Source organism: Gamsiella multidivaricata (assembly GCF_025024155.1).
Source record: "Gamsiella multidivaricata strain RSA 2152 chromosome Unknown BC939scaffold_2, whole genome shotgun sequence".
Taxonomy (NCBI): domain Eukaryota; kingdom Fungi; phylum Mortierellomycota; class Mortierellomycetes; order Mortierellales; family Mortierellaceae; genus Gamsiella; species Gamsiella multidivaricata.
In genome coordinates, this window is record NW_026251710.1 from 1,003,031 (window position 1) to 1,023,279 (window position 20,249).

The 20,249-nt window shown below is 49.5% G+C and overlaps 4 protein-coding genes across 4 annotated transcripts; 2 read left to right on the forward strand and 2 right to left on the reverse strand.

Moving 5' to 3' along the window:
- The first annotated feature begins 120 nt into the window (after nt 1-120).
- Nucleotides 121-2,562, forward strand: BC939DRAFT_435676 (aspartic peptidase domain-containing protein). The gene is made up of 4 exons (XM_051553527.1): nt 121-1,677; nt 1,783-2,066; nt 2,152-2,388; nt 2,500-2,562. The coding sequence occupies exons 1-3, from the start codon at nt 201-203 to the stop codon at nt 2,203-2,205; spliced, it is 1,815 nt and encodes a 604-aa protein (XP_051417645.1). The 5' UTR covers nt 121-200; the 3' UTR covers nt 2,206-2,388; nt 2,500-2,562.
- BC939DRAFT_435677 (uncharacterized protein) lies at nt 2,389-3,147 on the reverse strand. Its single transcript, XM_051553528.1, has one exon. The coding sequence runs from the start codon at nt 2,723-2,725 to the stop codon at nt 2,525-2,527; it is 201 nt and encodes a 66-aa protein (XP_051417646.1). The 5' UTR covers nt 2,726-3,147; the 3' UTR covers nt 2,389-2,524.
- A 9,136-nt stretch (nt 3,148-12,283) lies between these two features.
- On the forward strand, nt 12,284-13,662 carry BC939DRAFT_105706 (uncharacterized protein). The gene is made up of 2 exons (XM_051549879.1): nt 12,284-12,521; nt 12,632-13,662. The coding sequence occupies exons 1-2, from the start codon at nt 12,434-12,436 to the stop codon at nt 13,537-13,539; spliced, it is 996 nt and encodes a 331-aa protein (XP_051417647.1). The 5' UTR covers nt 12,284-12,433; the 3' UTR covers nt 13,540-13,662.
- Nucleotides 13,663-13,982: 320 nt separating this feature from the next.
- BC939DRAFT_435689 (uncharacterized protein) lies at nt 13,983-19,743 on the reverse strand. Its single transcript, XM_051553529.1, has 8 exons — nt 19,560-19,743; nt 19,380-19,429; nt 19,045-19,285; nt 17,917-18,949; nt 17,653-17,839; nt 16,092-17,573; nt 15,672-15,974; nt 13,983-15,578 (listed from the first exon to the last, which is right to left on the reverse strand). Exons 1-8 carry the CDS (start codon nt 19,659-19,661, stop codon nt 14,039-14,041), a joined length of 4,938 nt encoding a protein of 1,645 aa, XP_051417648.1. The 5' UTR covers nt 19,662-19,743; the 3' UTR covers nt 13,983-14,038.
- Nucleotides 19,744-20,249: the final 506 nt, after the last annotated feature.

Genomic DNA, 20,249 nt, shown 5'->3' on the forward strand with positions numbered 1-20,249 from the left:
TTGCCATCCACAAAGATTTTAAAGTCGTCTCCTGGATATATGGGAATGCGGAATATCCCCATAGCTCTCTCTTTTAAAAACTCGAGTCAGAACCTATTGGGGAAAATTTTTTTTACCTCCATTCCACTCCATATCTCACGCATGTTTTAGTTCGAGAAATATATCACATATAAAATTTTTAGGAACACATTTACAGCGGCATGAGACTGGTTCCCCTCACTATATCCTTCGGACCAGGTATCCATGCGGCCGGTATCCAATCACCATGCGTCAAATCACCCACTCCTGCTTCATTCATTCGTTCTCGTAGAACAGAGATAGTCATCAATCTCGCACGCGCCCTTGGCATCGTGTTATCTGTCGTCGGCGTCACTATGATTGTCGTTTGGGTGGCTACGCCCGCTCGGAGATTGTGGGGCAACTACCCAGATCCATCCACAACGCCTCCTGAACCCACCTTTCAGTCTTGTCACCACAACAAATACGAGCTTCCGCCAACCATCGATCCACCCATCCACCTCTCCGATGGTCCCCATACGCCAGAGGGTGCGCAATTATTTGAAGTGGAAATGTCAACCAGTGAAGCGACAGCTACCAACAGCTTCATTTGCGACGAATCTTGTCAAAATAAGAACTTGCTTGATGCCCTGTCAAGAGTCGCCATTTACAAGAAACGCTACTCCACGCGATCCAAAATATTCTCAATCGCCTTTGCCGAGGAGACACATCTAGAGAATGAGGAGCGCTCTCTCCGCGAGCGTACTGTCCATTTTTTGAAACGGTCCAACATCCACCCGGAGCGCGACGATGCCTGGGAAATGCTTCAGAATATGAAGGCAAAGAAGGACAGTCCCAAGAAGGAAGAGGATCAGCACAAGGAACAGAAGGATTACCGCAAGAAGAGGGGCATACAAAACGAAAAAAAAGGTTTTAAAAAGGACGGCACAAAGCATCACGATAATAGCGAGAATAAGGGTAACAGAGGCAGTCCAACACAGGCAACGACCAACCAATACAGATACGATCCTCAGGTGATCATCCAGCTCGATACCATTGGTACTGTCAGCGGCTACTACGGCAAAATCCAGGTTGGTAACCCAAAGCAGACGTTCAATGTCGTGTTCGATACGGGTTCGAGTGACCTTTGGATCCCATCCTCCAAGTGCATCGAAGAAGGGTGTCTCTCTCATCAACGTTTCAATGGCCAGAGCTCTTCCACCTACGCCAGCACGGTCCCTGTTCTTCCCTTCGAGATCGAGTACGGTACTGGGAAAGTGACGGGTGTCGTCTCAGAGGACATTCTTACCCTTGGAGGCATCCGTAGCAAGGAGCCCATTCGTTTTGCTGAAAGCCTGACATCGAGCACTCTCTTTGGACGCGCTGTATTTGATGGCGTCTTTGGATTGGCATATCAAGAGATGAGCAGCTCTGGACAGCGACCACCGTTCTTGGCTATGTTGGAGCAGCATGTCATCAAGAAGGGCATGTTCGGATTCTTCATGGCTCGCGGCCGAGGCGAGCTCGCCTTGGGCGGATACGATTCATTGAAGATCGAGGAGGACAGTTTGAAGTGGTCCAAGGTCGTCAAGAAAGGTTACTGGGAGATCAATATGGACAAGGTCAAGAGCGACAACACCGATTTACTCAAGACTCCAGCCCATGCCATTGTCGACACTGGTAAGATGTTTGCGATCTGTATGCTGTAAAGATATCCACTGCTAAAATTTAAATGCTAAGGTTCAAATGCTGGTATCTAATAAGATACCTCATTCATATTTGCAGGGACGACCCAGATCATCATCCCCGTTGACCTTGCACGTCATTTGCACTCCAAGTTCCTTCCTGGGGCTCGGCACATCCACGACGGAATATACTCTGTGCCCTGCCACGGAAGGAACATGCCCACGCTCCACATCCAGATTGCTGGAGAGGTTTATGAGGTGCCTCCAAGTCTCTATACGCTCCAAGAAATCGCACCTGGCCGATGCATGAGCGGCTTTGCGGGCGAGGAGGTCGACGGTACCGCATGGATCCTAGGAGATGTTTTCCTTCGCAGTGTTTACTCTGTAAGTCCGTCCTTCGTTCGCGAACGCCCACAAGGTCAACAGTTTTTCGCTGGTCTAACTGAATAGTATTCTGGTGTTACTGTAGGTCTATGATTTCGACAATAACCGTATTGGATTTGGCAGACTTGCTTCCACCTAGAAGATGGCCAGCTGTATTCAGCAGAAACGCGCTCATTTATCGTCATATATCCTCTGCATATTCCCCAAAGTCTTGCTTTCTTGCAAGCACCCTGTGTTTTGCACCCATCATAAAGACATACTCGTGTACACAATCATCCACTCGCTTTATCTATCTGAGCGCCTTCGCTGCTTTTTTCTGAATCCTTGCAACAGTTTATTGTATGTAGGGTATTAGTACGAAATCTGGCGGATAGACTGTAGTAATAGGTAAGCAATCAAGTATGCTATGGTAGTAAGGTTATACGCGTTCTTACCCTCCGTGGCTGCTTGGGAGCGCTTCAATTCGCCAGCCTCTCGAAGATCCACTCGTTTCTACGTCCGGTATCAGCATTGTTGATGCCGGCAAAAGGTGGAAAAACCAACAAGGGAGATATACCAAGGACTAACTCCTGGCCATTATGTATGGCTGGAACACGGATAAGGAGATTGTTGGGGGCTGTGCCCCGCTCCAAGAACCACCCATGCTCGTCCTCTTTCATGCCAGCAAAAGAGTGAGGAGAAAACTCATCGGAGCAAGGTAGAAACCTGACGCAGGATCGCGGATAGTGACTATGCCATCCGCTTTGTTCATGACCTCCCACGTCTGGGCTTGCGGAGGTCCTCCGCGAGGCTCGAGGATAAGACGGCCATTGGTTCCCTAACTCCGAGTAAGGGTCAGCTGTTCGGGGGATTTTATGATACGATACAGGCCGTTAGGGATGGCCACGGCGGTCGCAAAACCGATCTGGATCAGGACCAAAATGACACCCAGGAGACATAAAAGTGTGGAGCGGGACATTGTCTACGGAAAGTGGAAAGTTGGACTGTGGTTAACATGAAGATCCTTTTCATAGATGTGGAGAAGATACGAGAGCTGTGGGGGCTCAGTATTATGTTACCTTTTGAGGCGGAAGAAGATGTAAGTGATGGTTCAATGCGGAGATTTGGTGGTGAAGGCTAAGAGGGGGCCAACGTTGCCGACTCGCTATTTATGCGAGAGGGTCTTCAGACTAGGCCGCTCCAACCTGGCCATCTTGGATAACAGGGACGTTACTTTCTTTCCCAACTTCATCTACCGGAATGGGGAGGATAAAAGAAACAGCAACTTGTGGTGTATACATCTATATCGGGAATGAACCACAAGCCAGGAGTACAGTGCGGATGAGAGGGAGAAAGAGATGGAAGGAGGGAGGGGGAGAAAGGGATGGAGGGAAGGGGGAGGATGAAGAAGAGCGTCAGCATGCATGCAAAGCGCCCTGGCGACGGAGACGACTCCTCGAAAGGCTCGGCGTCTCTAGGGAATATGCGCGATTGACACGCACCTAGGCCAGTCCTAAAACCAGATGACAGTGGAGGACGAGCAGGAGGATGAGGAGAACCGCATTGCAGGTTGCAGCGTAGCTGATAGTGCTGGGGCATGAACATAGACGCGCTGAAGATGGCCGGGCCCGTCAACTTTCCCGCGGGCCAACAAATGTATAAACAAGCCGGAGCGCTACTATCCTGGGCAACAAAATGCCAGCGCAAATAATTTCGTTGCCACTGTGAGGGTATTTCCTGTAAACCAATTTCAAGGTTCACTTTTTTACAATAGCCAAAAACATAAGGAAATGTGGCTTGCTGTGAATTTTGTGGATGATCGCAGTAGCCAGGTAGTAGTGCATCAAGTGGAACTCATAACCCAGCAACAAAGCAGCGACGCCATATGTCATACCCTTACTCGTTACATTTTTTAGAAAAGGTCGGTGAAAGCAGTCAGACTCGGTCTGCTATTCCCCGTTCTGTCCCTCCAATCGAAGATGATGGCCCATGCTTTTTATTCTGAAGTACCTGATAGCGTAATAGTCTGGCACTTCAATGCGGCCTCTTTAAATTTCTCTGCTGCTTGACTCTCTTGCTTGTACGTAGCCGAAGCGCAAGATCACTATTACGACGATGAGGACGATGAGGACGACGAAGTAGACGAGGAGCGCGCGCTGTACGAGAGTGCATGGACAGAGGGTGAAGGCGGTACCACAATAACGGCACACATGGCGCAGGAGACACAACATACGCAGCACCGGCACCAGCATACTGTCAGATCCCCCTCCTTGCCATTACATCAACCTCAGATGCCGTCCGTTCCGCCCTTGCAAATGGGGCTCGTGCCGGAACCAATATTGCGAAAGAGAAAAGCGAGGCAGCAGCAGCTGGCAGACAACACCAATGGAACGACCAGCGAGACTATCAACCAGCGCGTCAGCGACGAAGCGGCTTGGCCTATTGTCCAACAAGTAGAATTGCCTAGGTCGGAACTGGAGTGGGCCAGGATCAATAACAGAGAGGAGGCAGATGCTGTCTTCGTTGCCCAACAAGTACGCCGCGCCAACTTACACCGATCCACCCAAAAAGCATACGACAAATACCGAGAGCATTGGAAAGTAAGATGGTCTTTATTTTAGCCTTAATTCAAAGCAGAGTGCTGTTGGTTCTGTCCTTAATTTTTATCCGATTTATCCCCATTCACTCTGCCTTAGGCCTGGTGTACGCGCCATCGCTACAGGGACGAGTCTGTAACGAACTCACGCGCTGCGCGATACTTTAAGGAGTGCTTTGGGGAAGGCGACTCACTGAACCCTGATGTTCAACCTTTGCGCAAAAAGAAACCGCGGACCGATGCGCTGACGGACTACTACATGCCCGAGACGGTTGATTTCTACATCAAGGCTGCTGTTGATCTATGGACAGAGCAGGCAACTTCGGCACCAAATGGAGTGTGGCAGGGAGCAGAGACATCCCCGCGCAAAATAGCCAGGCCATTCATGGAGGCGTACAAAAGAAAGATCAGTAAGCTGATATATTGCTGCATATGCATGTAGCCATGCTATTGTTCTGCTACTAAACTACTTTAATAAATATTATCAGGCTCCCTCACAAAAGCGACAAAGCTCCAAGGTCTCAGGATCACAGAGGGTTACAATGCCCAAGGCTTCAAGCGCATGATGAAGTCGTTCTGGACACGTAACTATGTTCAGCTCGATCAGAAGAGCCGCCGAAAGCTCAATGGACTCCGCGACCGGCTAAACTTATCGTGGACCCATTTCATGATGTGTCGAGGAGAAAACATGCGGATGGCTTTGCTGCAGGACTTGAACTTCCATGCATTCGAGTTCAGCGATGCCACAGGACAGTTCACCCTGGGTGTTGTCCTCACGATGCTCCAAGGCAAGATGAACGCAGATGGGAAGTTGCTCTATGGTGTGGTCGTGCGGAACAAGGACGTTGAGATATGCCCAATGGGTTCCCTTGCCTTTTATTTGTTTGAGCTCTTCATGGTATGAAGGTACAGATGGTGTAAGACCCTGTCGATGAGGATCTTCAGCAGTTATTAGAAAGTAACATGCCTACTTTTTTAACATTTTAGGATCCACGCACATGTCCTGATTTTAGCAAGCCAGACTGGCCAAGCAACTACCTGGTGTTTGCGCGTAATCCCGGCCAGCAGATGTCCTCCTCCACGCACTACTCTGCTCAAAAGTCGGAGATGCAAGCTGCCAATGTGCTGTCATCCAAGGCCACTCATGCCGGCCGCCGAGCTGGAGCACAGCAAGCCCAATCAGCCGGGGCTACAATTGAGGAGATTGCACAGCATGGAAATTGGCTGCATCAACGAGTTGCAACACATTATTTGAGCGAGATTCCAGAGCGTGTCCCTCTCAAGCTGGCAGGCTTCACACATGTTCAGGAGCGGTTTTGGATTGCCAGGAACACAGCCATCCCACCAGTCGAGCTTCAAAAACTCGTGTTTCCCGTTCTGAACAATGCATATCCTGACAAGGTCTGGGAGACCTGGATGGAGAACATCATGATGGAACAGGACGAATACAACAATCGTGGACTGGATCAGAGGCTTGTGGCAAATTACCCGCAACATGATTCGCAAAAGATCAAGTTTTTTATCCTTCTGGCCCATTTGCGCAAGGTCATCTTGCAGGATGCTGCAGCTCTCATGGAAATTAATGGTGACCCACACTGTCAGTACCACCTCCACCGGATCTTTCATAAACCAGTCTTCAGGCTACCCATGTTCAACGAGTTCCGGGCCGCTTTGCGCGAAAAGATGGCTACGTCAAAGATGGCTACGTCAAAATCGCCTATCTCAGATAGCCTCCTTGCCAATGCTCCCGCCATTCAACATGGGCTGCGGGACATTTCCGAGAAGATGACAGTCGCGACAAGCTTGCTTAAAACAATACCCACTACAACCGACATGCAGCGCGATAGGGACGTTTGGTCAGCGTCAATAGCACGACAAGTGAACCACATGAGGAGCGACATGGTCACTATGCACAATGGCATGATAACAGTGAACAATAATATAGGCAGCAGCTTGATCTCATTTCACAACGTTTTAAAGCAGATGTTGGCCACTGTATCTGAAACTGTGGCTAGAACAGAGCTTACGATAGTACAGATACCAGCAATGCCCTTTGCGTCAGAGATGTTGCCTTCAACACTACAACAGCCAACACAACAACTGCAGCCACAGCCATTACCGCCATCGGTTCAGGATCAACCACGGTCGCCACTGCTATCTCGGTTGCCATTTACGGAGGATGAATCACATTATCCACCGCCACATTCTCCACCGCCACATTCTCCACCACCACATTCTCCACCACGTTCTCCGCCACCACTTTCACAGCCTTAGTTGCCCTCAATGGAGGCCGGGCCAGTCAGGGACGATCTTGTGGCCTTAGCAGAGCAACTGGCATGGCCTCGGGACAAGCCCGTCATCTCCTCGTACACCATGAAGGACCGTCCACGTACCATCGATCCAATTTGGCAAGAATGGTTTCATGGTGTTGACGGGGAACCCTCGATCTGGCGAATGAACAAGTACTACAAGTGGCGCAAGGATGCCAGCGCTGCTGTGCGAAAGCATTATGGCTTCAATCGGCTGGTCATTGAGTCAGTATTGAAGGCTATCTCGGAGGCATAGGAGCCGGCGTTGGATCTGAGAAAGGAGGCTGGATTACTGGTCGTTAAACAAAAAATCGCGCGAGCTGGTTCCCTCAATCAATACTATTTACAGCTTAACCGTGATATCGCAGCAGAGAAGGCGCTTCAGAAAGCATGGCCTCAATAAATATCAACGTGAAAGCCCAACTGAATGATGCTATTGTAGGCTTATAGGCTAACAATGGGCATCATGCCTACTTCATTAAGAACTTGTATGTCGCGACGCGCGTCGATGGAGCCTTGTGTTCTATCCAATTGAGTCTATCCAATTAAATCTTAAGCAATTCAATCGCCTATACATTCTCGTATTCTCAAAGAGGGGATGGATACTTGGAATCATGTGAGCAGTGATTGCTATTTCGTTTGTGAATATTTGACTAGGCGTGATTTGTGAACACTACATACTGAATTGAATGGAATAGTTTCCATTTCCGGCCTGCGGAAAAATTATACGTACAACATCAGCTACAGGGAATTGACCCTTCGACGCGCTCAGGAATATCTCTATCATTTGTCATGGATTCGTGTAAGCAAAAAATAAAAATAAAATGCTGCAGGCGACGATAGGGCTTTAGGTGAGGTGAGAGGTTTCTTTGATGATGGCGGTGTTCACCACCTCATCAACTCATGGTGATAGCAATGCAAGGCACATGGGTGGCATGGCCCTGTTCCCTCTTCATTGTACGTAAAAAATTGGGTTGAATTAAATTTTCATACTCAAAAGAGTATTTGCGCTGGCATTTTATGTCCAGGACTCTATGCCGCTCCAAGACCTGGCTGCGTACACGCAGGCCCCGGGAGAGCAGCAACAGCCTGAAAACACATGGACACCTCAGCTAGCAGCAAAGCAGAACAAGAAGTTCGAGGAATCTAATCACGCGAGATCGGGTGAAGTGGTTGGTAGGGACTGGAGCTTGCTTTAGTCAAGCCGCGAGACGCTTCAAGATGATCTATCTCAAGTGGCGAGAGACCCATCTGGGACCCAGAATGGGTGGACCAGCGTCTTCTTTGTCTTTTTTGTCTCTGTTCTCGTTTACTCCCTCCGTCCAAGAGCACTCTTAGTAACGATGGAATAGGCTAAACAGCAGGGATTAGCAATGCAGGACTGACAGTAGACTACACCGTCGTCTTTCTTCTCAAGGTCTGCTTGAAAATAGAAGAGGATAGGATAGACATATCAATCTCCTATCGTTACATGTAGGCCACTCGAGAGGTGAGTAATATGAGTAGACGAGTGTGATGCCTGATCTCCAGAAGCGGCGTGCAGACTATGGGACTATGGAGGGGTATACAGTCCTCTCTCATTTTCGGTACTTTTTTTCGTCGAAAGTGAGATCGCTAAAGATTCCAGCGATTCTATTGGCTGGAGGGGCATTTTCAGTCAATCAGAGTACTCTATATCTAGGCTCGTAGCACTCTGCCCTCCATCATCCCCATCCTCATCTTCATCCTCATCCTCATCCTCATCGCCACCGCTCCTAGGCGTACTGATTTCAATATATGTATTTTTTTTATGCAAAGGGATATCAATAAATATCATCGTGGCATGACTACTCTGGTGTGTGCTGGCTTGACGGTCTTGCTTGCTGGCGGAAAACGTTTGTTGACCCGCGCTTGCTCGACGCGCAGAGCTGCCTTCTTCTTGTTGAATGCCTCCATCTTGGATCTGTAGTCTTCGGCGAAGGACGTACGGTAGCTCTTTGAGGCGTCATCCATGCGTTTGCTCATGAGAGTATCTGCAAGCAGCTCCACTTGTTTCCTGTATCGCCTGTGCTTCTTTGAGGTCATCAAAACTGCAGCGGCACTCAATAGATTGACGATATTCTCGCCAACAGCTTTGTCCCCTGTGACCTCCTCCTCTTCACTCTCCCAATGCTCGTCGATAGATCCTTCCTCCTCAGTCGAAGTTGTTTGTGGTCCCGACTGGTCAGTGTCAGAGTACTCTGAGGAAGCCAATTGCTCGACTCGGCTCATATAGACGCGGCTGTGTAAAGGCTTGTTGATATGTTTGGGCTTCAGAGGAGACCCTCTGTCGTTGGTTACCACCAAGAATGGATTGGGCACCACCACGAAATCGTCGTCTTCCGCGCCTTCGCCATCACTTGTGCTCTCTAGCCAGTCGCCATCCAAAAGCTCCGAACCCGTCTGTAGTGACAAGAAGAAGGACATGAAATCGGGGTCCTTCTGTAGTTGATCAATGACTTCGCATATGTAAGGCGAGCCATCCAAAAGTTTCGCGGTTGAAGCCAGCAGCTTCTCATGGCTCTCAAGAGCACCCATGATTGAAACACCTCTTGATATTGCTGACGAAGAGCCATCTTCTGGGACGAGGGCGTTTTGTTCCGCGGCGTCCATTAAAATATCTAGGACTGGCGTTGTTGACGAGCCGCTCTGACCTTGGTCTCTGCCACTCACTGAGTCGTGGTAACCCTGCACCCTGAACCGATGGAGAATGTTTTGCTGGGTCTCCTTGAGCGCCGCAACCACCTCCTCTTCTAAACAAGTGTGCGTTGAAAGTTGCTGTTTTTGGGCCTCGCCGAAAATGGGGACGTGTCTGAAGCAGCTCCGGATGGACTTGCCTTCCACCTCGTTCCAGGCAGCAGCTATCATGTGCCATCCTTCGAGGTTGGACACCCTAAAAGACCCATCCTTCTTCGACTTCATGGCCTTGTCGACTGCCTTGGCCCTCCTCGTGTTTTTTTTTCCCTTGCTGGCCGCTTTAGGAGGCGCATTGGGGTCTGGCACTGGCTGGGAGGATTTGAAGACACGTAACTTTAGGATGAGATTACGATACCGCCTCTTGAAAACAGCAATGATTCCTGCGTCCAGGGGCTGTGTTACTGATGTCGAGTTCGGCGGCAGAAGCAGCAGTTTGATGTTCGGAAAATCGACACTGCACCGTTCTACCACTGCATGGCATGATGCATTGTCGATGAGCAGGACCACGCGCCGATCAGGGTCCTCCGCGACGATGTCCTGCTGGAACTGGCGCAGCCAGTGGGTAAAGGTATACTTGGTCATGTAATCTGCTCGCTTGTTAGTCTGCCGCTTCTGCGCCTGGGTATGCTGTGAAGTGGCCTCCTGTTGCTGGTGTTGTGTATTGCCAGGTGCGCCATCTTGTCCACTAGCGTCATGATGCTGTTGCTGGGCGACTGCCGCTGCTTTAGCTGCCTTGGACTTGCGTGGTTGCTTTGCAGTATCCCATGGCATGACATCCACCAAGCGCTGCAGCGTTTCATCTTTCCTGAAGCCAGAAGCAAGGTTTTCGCCTAAATGGATCCAAATATGATCAACATGGCATCCAGCATAAAAAAATAAAAATAAAAATAAAAATAAACCATGTCTCTCCTCGTTCCGAATATCAACTTCTGACAGGATACTTACTGAGAATAAAAGGCTTTCGCTTGTCGCTTCCTGTGGCATTGGTGCAGAAGAGAATGGAGACGCGCGATGCTGGAATGGCTGCTCCGGCCTTCATCTCGACATCGAGCGTCCAACTTGAGGTGGTCTGCAGGTAAAGGCCAGTCTCGTCGGCGTTGTAGATGTCATTCAGATCATAGGTCGCAAGAATTGACTTGAGACCCTCCACTTGCCCCGCTATCGCATCCCAATCAACCGACCCTGCCTCGCCCATCAGCTTATGAAACGACAGTCCCCAGGTGGCCTTGAAACTGGCTACCCAACCGGACGAGAATCTAGGCTTTTCAAACGTGAGTGGTCCATTTCTTTCCACAAGCAGGTCGTATACCTCTCCTGCAAGCAACTGTAACAGCCATTGATCTACCGGCACGTTCATTTTACGGAGACGTTGGATCTCCTGGTGAAGAATCGTCTCGACTGGATAAAACTCGCGGATGTGGGCTTTGGTGTAGCACCTTGTATCCAAAGAGCCGGTAGGCATTTTGTTGATAAAAGGCCTCATTTTTATGAGTCGGGTGATCGTTTTAGGTGGCAGCTTGTTAGCCGTCTCAAAGTCTTTCATTGATGGTGATAATTCTGGTACAGGATTGCCAAGCAGGTCCTGATAGCCTCTGTGAAAGATATCCCAATTGTCCATGATCCGCTTTTTGCTAGCAAGTGTCCAACTACCGCGACCTGCGTCCGACAATGAAGCGTCCTCGCTCGACTTAGGTCGGTCCAGCGCGTCTGCAATCTTAGGAAGCATGGGTAGAACGTGGTGAGAGGGATTATGGAGCACTGGTACTGGCGATGCTAGTGATGCTGGGAACGCTGGCGAGGATGAGGATGAGGATGGGGATGGGGATGATGGAGGGCAGAGTGCTACGAGCCTAGATATAGAGTACTCTGATTGACTGAAAATGCCCCTCCAGCCAATAGAATCGCTGGAATCTTTAGCGATCTCACTTTCGACGAAAAAAAGTATCGAAAATGAGAGAGGACTGTATAGTCTACAAACGCGCGAAGGAGTTTGTCGTGGTCTAGACGTCAACAGGTCCGACAAACGGCCGCCAGACCCAGAAACAGGTTGCAAACCTTAAAAACGGCGCTGTTTGTGGAGGCACAAGATGGTCCGACGAAATCGATTGGTCCATCTGCCCACCCTTAAGAGTAAACAGAGATGATTCATCGCTCGAAGGGACTGGCACCTGAGCGAGTGATATATTACCCCAGCTCCAATCCTAGGCCCTCTTTTCTTCTCTTTTTCATACCTCCACTCTTCCACTTCACCTTGAACCAACCCAGCCCTCCACATCTTTCTTTTTTATCGCCCACTCTCTTTTGTCCACCAACGACTCTGCCTTTTTTATTTTTTTTATCACTTCCCCGTTTTTCTACCACCGACTTTACATACGTTACCCACAATGGCCTCCTTCTCCGCTTAAACGCCAGTACACCTTCGTACACACTTCAACAGCAGAATATCTTACAACAGAACCTTCAATAACAACAATAACAACAACAACAACAACAACAACAACAACAACAACCCAACCTTTACCTTTAACAATACATTCCACAACCTTTAACGGTTCACGCCCCATACAACAACTAGCCAAGATGGTTTCCCCAATTATTATCCCCAGTTCAACTATTGACATCATCGTAGCCAAATCCATTATCGTCCCCAAAGTAGTAGTCGCCTTACTGCCCTTACAGTCCTAAATTCCATCAATTGAATCCTTTCAAGTTCTCTACCCGCCTTTGAAGTACCCTTATCTCAAAATACCCATTTATCTCTCCCAAAAATGGCCACTATCGATTTCTCCATGTTTGATACGACCAACGTCAAGATGTCAAAGTCGGCAGACGCTTTAGAGTCTGCTCTTGCTCAGCGTAAGTTTGGTTTTTCAACTGAAAAAAAAAGAGCCATCTTAATCGTCACTCAATAAATCTTGCTAACAGAAAATATCTATCACATCTATTAAACTTTATCATTTCAATAGTCAGCAAGAATACTTCCTTCGGTAACGATTGCAGCTCTGGCGACCTTTTTGTCCCTTCACCCAACACTGGCAACGGATTCGACGAATGGCTCGCTGCAGATTTGGCGTTCAGTGCCCTTTCCAGCGACGAATCATCCTCGGGCTCGTCTAGCCCTTTTTCGGCGTTGGAGGACTCCCCCGTGCTCGGCTTTGACTCGTTTGGATCCTCGGTCGGCCCCTCGCTCTTTGACATATCCATGGGTCTTCCCACCGTGTCTTTTAGTAGCGAATTGCCAGCCTCTCCCGTCCAGACCAATGCACCAGCCTCGCCTGTACTTCCCATGCTGACTTCCACAGCTGTCCAACAGGCTGCTGCAGCACTCAACATTCCCTGGTCTGCTGAACTCGAGTCCGCAGTGATGGCTCAGGCCGTTCTGGGTGCAGCTGCACCTGTGTCCGCCATGCCCGCTGCTCAGCCCATTGCTTCGCCCGTTTTGGCTCCCAAGGCCGAGCCCGTGGAGAAGGGATTTCCCTCGGCATCATCGTCGCCTGCAGTCTCGCGCGCTGTCTCTGCTGAACCTGAGGCAGACTCTTTGCCTGCGGTCGATGCTTCCACTACGCCTGTATCTCGCAAGAGCAAGAAGCGTCAATTGACGCCCGAGGAGGAGGCAGAGGAAATCGTCGCCAAGCGCGCCAAGAACACGGACGCTGCTCGACGCTCCCGTCTCAAGAAGTTAATTCGACTTGAGGGTCTGGAGGCCAAAGTGTCCGACCTGGAGGCTGCCAACAACGCTCTCAACATGAAGATTGCGATCCTCGAAACCGAGAAGAACGGCTTCCTTACCAAGGACACTGAGCAGACCGCTCGTATTGCCCAGCTCGAAGCCCAGCTCGCTGAGGCCCATGCAGCCCTGACCAGCCGTGCTTAGGTTTTTTCTTTTTTTTTCTTAGTAATTTGCGTTCATTTTTCGCCCTTGTCTACCCAATCCTCTGTGCGTGCCATAATACCAGAGTAAACAATGCCAATAAAATTATTCGGCTTCAGAATGCGTTCGCTACTACTGTGCAGTGATGTTTTAACGGGAACAAAACACTATGGAAGAGAATAACCTTTGCCCCTAGGGGTCTGTGCAAAGGTGTGGCCTAACCCGTTGATCACGACGCGCCGTTCAATAGCAATATGGCCAAGGTGCGAGAAACTGTAGGAAACGCAAACGTTTCGTCCGCATGGTGTAGACGACGTCAATCGTCAGGCTATATGTTGCTGCAGTCGTTAATATTTTGACAGTTCTAGTCATCATCAAATACCTAATCCTCTTTTTTGCATAGATTGAAAGCGCTGCTGAGAAGAATGTAATATCACCGTAGTGTTTGATGACCGAAACGTATATTTATTTCTTTTTCTACATAGTCTAGGATGTATCTAGTCTACAATTCCCCCGCCTGCTTGGCAAGCTTGTGAAACAGGGATGTCTCTCTATGAATTAATGCCTTTGGTGAGTCATACTCGACCACACATCCCTGGTCTAGGACAAGGATCTTGTCTGAATCCATCACGGTCTTGATACGATGTGCAATGGTAAGGATAGTCCTATCTTTGAACTCTGTGCGGATGGTTCTCTGGATCAGCTCGTCGGTCTCGACATCAACAGCAGACGTGGCCTCATCCAAGATAAGGATCTTGGTCTTGCGCAGAAGAGCTCGCGCAAGGCAGATCAACGACCGCTGGCCAACCGAAAAGTTCTCGCCGTTCTGAGAGACCTCAAACGACAACCTGCCTGGCAACGACGAAATGTGGTCCTTGAGATGAGCACGCCCAAGGGCTTCCCACAGGACTACATCCTCTAGTTCTTGAAAAGGATCAAGGTTCTCGCGAATTGAACCAGCAAAAAGGACGGGTTCCTGCGGAATAATGGCAAGTTGCTGGCGGAGATCCGCGAGGCCGAGGGTGGAGACGTTAATGCCATCGATTTCAATCTTCCCGCCGTCGATGTTTTCTTCTTGTCCGTTGTCTGCATCGTCCGTCGTGCTGTTCGACTCGATTGGTCTGCCGCTGTTATCAGAAGCCCTGGCCCAGTAGCTGTTTGCAGCCTCCACCATCCTAAACAACGCCAACGTCAAGCTGGACTTGCCTGCGCCTGTCCTACCGACAATACCCACGCGTTCCTCACCGTCGACCACAAATGAGACATGCTTCAGCACTAAATCCAGGCCCTCTCTATATCTAGTAGAGTAGTCCACAAACGCAATAGATCCACGCTGTGGCGGCCAGCGACTTTGTTCCAACGCCCATCCAGCTTCTGAATCTGGGTCCGTCCAAAGTGGTGCCTCCGTCTTCATCTCGGCTAGCTCCTGAACTCTTTCGACACTGATAAGATGTGTGAACAGATCGCAATACGTCCTCGTGAACCAGATCAGCGATTGAGAAATGTTCATTGCAAAGCTCAGCGCCAGTCCTGCAGTTGCCGCATCCACCACGGACCTGCCGTTTCCATCAACGTCCCGAGTTGCCAACACGAACCAAAGTGAGGCCATCAGGGTCACCAAACAGCTCATGAGCTGCGTCTGAATCTCGACCCATCGGATACAGTATCCAAGTGCCACATAGACATTGGTATGCAAATCGTTCTTCGCTGCGTTCGCCTGGATAAATCGGTCCTGCAGGCCCATCGCGCGGATGGTCGAAACTCCCCCGAGGGTCTCTTGAAAGTGCTGGAAGATGGGCGATTTTGTGACCTGGAACATGCGTTTGCAAGCACGTGAGGCGTGCAGGTAGTAGGACTGGATGGTACGGTAAGCAGCGAACATGAAGGGTGCAGCGAACAAGAAGACCGGTGTGGTTACAGCGACGACAGTGAGCGATGCGAGCAGACTGACGGCCTGCAGTGTCGCTTCAAAAAGTTTCGCCGGCAGGCGGTCATCAATTGAGGCGATGTCGCTTGAAACGCGGTTAATAATCCGGCCAAGTCTAGGGGATGATATAAGCTTAGCAAGCACACTAAATGAAATATGAATGGAATCAAAAACAAAAGTAAGCGGGTCCGTGGCAATAATGACTTACGGTGTTGTATCAAAGAACGCAGGAGGCAAACGCATGAGTGTCGCCATCAAGTGTTGATGCAGCTGTTTAGAAGCACGAATTCTGGCCACCGCAAAGGCGACCCAGAAGAGAACGACGCAAGTACCCACGTGGGCAAAGGTCAATATCGTGAAAACGAGAATAAAAAACCAGAGTGATGGTGGATTTTCGTCGCTGTTTTCCTTGCTCGTGTTAATCCAGTGCTTGAGCCATAGGTTGGTGCTAACCAGGCAGATCTGTGTTAAAACATGGAGCGCGATCACAATCGCCGTGTACTTGTAGGAGCTGCAAGGACGCATATCGAGGAAGAAGATGGTTGCGTTAGAAGTACAATATACTAGCCTGCTGGCACAAATGCAATACCAGATCTCGAACAGATCAAGGTGATTGCAATGAACTTACAAAGCATCTAGGTAGCCCTTGACAACACTCATTCGGACATCTCCGACCTCGATCTTCTCAGCCGCAACGAGCTGCGCGCTCGTATTTCTCCTGGCGCCCTTATTTCTATTATCCCTTTGCACCTTTCCCTTGGCCACATCTTTGACCGTTCCTTCTCCTGTGCTTGCCTGGCTGCTTGTTTCAGTATCGCTCGCCGCCTGTTTTGCTACGATACCAGATGACTCTGCCGTCCTTCCAGTTCGAGACGCACCAGTAGACTCGACCTGAACGGCTTCCGCTGCTGCAGTAAGTTCCTCTCTATGGGTAACAGAGTATTCCTTGATCAGCTGGCCAAAGACTCCTTCTGCGACCATCAGCTCCTCGTAACGCCCATCTTCTTCCACTCGGCCATCTTTAAGAAGAATGATACGGTCGACTTGCTGCAGGTGGTGGATTCCATGAGTGACCAAGATCCTTGTCTTTCGGCACAACAGACCTTGTGGTCCGACCACGTTCGTCCACAGATGTTGGTCCACATGAGCATCAACGGCGCTTAAAGGATCATCCAGCAAATAGATGTCCGCATCGTCATACACCGCTCGAGCTAGTGACACTCGCTGCTTCTGTCCGCCCGACAAGTTGATACCACGCTCGCCAATCTCGGTCAAGTCTCCCGCGGGCAGCATCTCGACATCTGGTTCAAGTCCGCAAGCGCGTAGGACACGGTAATAACGATCGTGGTCAAAGTCCTTGCCAAACAGGATGTTCTCGCGCAGAGTTGCATTCAAGATCCAGGCTTGCTGAGGCACATATGCAATCCGTCCGATCGTCTTGATATGGCCCTGAACCTTGTACATCTCTCCGATAATGGCGCTTATCAGAGATGACTTTCCTTGACCGATGCGTCCCACCACAGCAACCAAAGATTCATTGTCGATAGACAGCGAGATTTTCTTCAAGGTCGGCATAAACCCTGTGTTGCGTCCTCTCGCCTCTTCTTCCTCCTGTTCAAATAAAAGACCGCGAGCTTCGTCCGCTTCATCAATCTCCTCCGCGGTGCTTGCATCGATAATCTCCTGCTTCGTCCACGCGAACGTTCCATCCCGAATCAACACAAGCGGTTCGTCTGGCTGACGCTTCGAAATATCAAGCTCGCGAACGATAGCATCCTTATCCGTCTCTTCCTGAAACAAAAAGTCCTGAATTCGTTGGGTACTCACCAAGAGGCTGACCACCGACGTGATCGCCTCACTTATGCTGGTAATGGGGGTCTTGAGCATTGCAAAGAGGGTCATGCTCACGAAAACTGCCTGCGGAGAGAGTTCGATGGGTGTGAAATCGGGACCGCCCCACGCAGCGTACACAGAGAGTGTGATAAGGCAGACGATAACTGTTGAAGAGGAAGATATAGTGGACATGACTGCAGATACCATTCCCATCCGGCGAAGTACGCCGAGTTCACGGTTGCGAACGTTAAGAATTTTTTTTAGGAAAGGACTCTCCCTATTATATAAAGAAAAGAGATAAGTATTGCCGGTAGCAAAAAAAAAAAAAAAAAAAGAGCGATGGAGCTTGTGCTTACCAGGCATAGAGCTTGACAACTTTGATAGCAGAAAGCGTTTCCGTGGTGAGGCGGATGCGCTCGTCCATTTGGGTCCACTTTTGACGCTGTAGCTTGCTGAAGGCCCTGCCGCGCCAGATCTGAAGTGGTGAAAGGGCCACCAGTACCAGCAGGCCTATTCCAGCACTCCATCCTAGCAATAGATATACTAAAGAATCAAAGGATAGTCAGTATCAGGTCCTGAAGGAATTTTCTTTTGATCACTCGCTCCACATTCACACCTACATAGCCAGATTCCGATAGCAATCTCGGCTGGGATCGATATTCCCATGGTCAAGAAAATAACGCCATCTCCCCAAATATCCGCATCGACAGACATATGGTTCGTAATCGCGCCTGTTGTTGACTTTTGTTTCGCTCCTGGAGACAATCGCAGAGCTTTCCGGTATACCATAGAGATCAAGGCTGCTCGGACTTGGAGTCCGCACATCACATAATATTGCCGGGTTACGACCAAGAGTACGGCATTCGCGAGCCCAGCCAAGAACATAGCTATGGCCAGCGTGAGGCCATATTCAAGGCTTGTTTTGTAGCTCGAGCCGTCAACGGTATTGGTGTAGCCGGATACATCGATGCGGGATGGCTCGATGTCAGGATGAGCATATGCCGACTCTCTTTCATGCTGAATATCTTGAAAATACGCCAGGAGAAGACTCAAGATGGCCGGAACCGCATAGTTTGCAAATACTCGTGATAGGCGTAGAGCGACCATTGCAGGCATTTTAGGCCTGTAAAACCGTAAAATTACTCGGAATAAGGAAGGTGCGGGGGCGTGTCCTAGATTCTGGGAGCTCCATCCCGCTCTGTGCTTCGCTTTTGCGCTTTGGGTAGCCCTGGTCCAGTAGTAGTTGAGTCGTGCATGAGCATTGGATGACACAATACTGTCAGGCAACAGGTTGGCGACATCATCCGGCGTTAGGGTCCTCTTGACAGAGCGTGAGATGATCGACTGGTAGAAGTAATAGGTGACCTGGGAAAAAAGATTGGCTTTCTCGTAAATAGTTGCGGTGCTTGCTTGCTGGACTTTGGTGTGTCCGCGGGGCCATGCCTCTACAATGAAACCGAGCAGAAGGGATGCAATCATGGCCCATATCGTGATCAACTGCAGCGAGACCTCGGTTGATGTTTCAGAAAGGATGTTGAGTGTCCTGGCATGGATTGACAGGGCAGAAATGGACAGCACATAATACGAAAATATGAGGTCGGACGACCGGATAGTGTATAAGTGCTCGTAATAGTTGAGGAAGACCGCAAGACCCTATACATTTAACAACATGCAGATTCAAGTCCAATGCATTAGCCCAGATGTCCAGATAGTTCAGCCTCATAATTACTCTGCTTGCTCCCGCGTACCCATGCAGACCCTAACGCGAAATAGCCAGTAATGGCAGCCGGAGATGGTTCACTCGACTGGATGATCGACAACAGGGCACTGACAAAGGCCGATAGTGCTGCTGTGCCCATGAAGATCTGTGTGGGCCAATAGATCAGGCCGGTTCTTCCCAAGCCATGGAGTTTGCGTTCTCTCTTCAGGTAAATGACGCGAGCCACGAACGATACCAAGGCCAGGACCGAGAGTAGACCTAGGAGCACGCTACAAGAAACCAGCGAAGAATTATGGCCAAGCGTCATTGTGAGTCACCTGTTGAATACCATGTAGCGGTTCAGTTGCTTAGCTTTCTTCATACCAGTACTCAAAGCAAAGCGTGAAACCAAATCTTCCACGGCTTGCTGGGCCCTACATGATGTATGAAAGGAAGCGCAGAATTGTCGTGGCGGCACTTAAGTGAGTTGCATGCAGACATATATTTTCAATCGACGGGTGCAATTATAACTTGATCGCTCGCAAGCGCACTTAATAAACTTACCCAGCCTTCCGGCAGTCGACAGAAGGAGTCCTTAGACAGGTTCGACTTTTCCTCCAAGTTGCCCTCGAGCGCCAGGAGAAACGGTTGCTGTAGCGTTTGCATAGGAAAGATCTCTTACTTTTACACTGAAAACGTGATGCCAAAGAAATCAAGGCGGGAGGATGACGAGTGTTTTGCCTTCTTCCTTGCCGGCGTCGATGCTTAAATATGGACTCTTTGCCATTGTTTTTGTACTGGTCGACTTTTTTGTGCCACGTACTCTCGTCTATTTTTACGAACAATAATGCAAATCCCTCAGTCGTTTACTGCGGTCCTTCCTGTGTGGCTCGCGCCGCTTTTCCGATGCTACCTTCCCAGAAAAAACCCTCCTTAAGCGTAATGAGCTTCCGGCGGAATGGCTCACTAATTCTAATGCCCTCGCTATCATGGATGGAGGAGGTGTAAATCAGTCATATCTGAAGGAAGGCATGTTAAGAATGCGCTGACTAAACAAGACGAACTTATAAGGGAAGTTTCATTAAGTGCCGTACAAAGCGGAAACCTGTGCTGTGTAATATAGTTGCTCCGCCCGCTGCAATTATGTCAGAGGGTCATTGTGTGGGCAAGGTAAAAAGATAATCTAAAGATATATCAATGCATTAGGGACGTAAGGAATGCATACCCTCAACTGGCCATTGGTCCTGATCCATT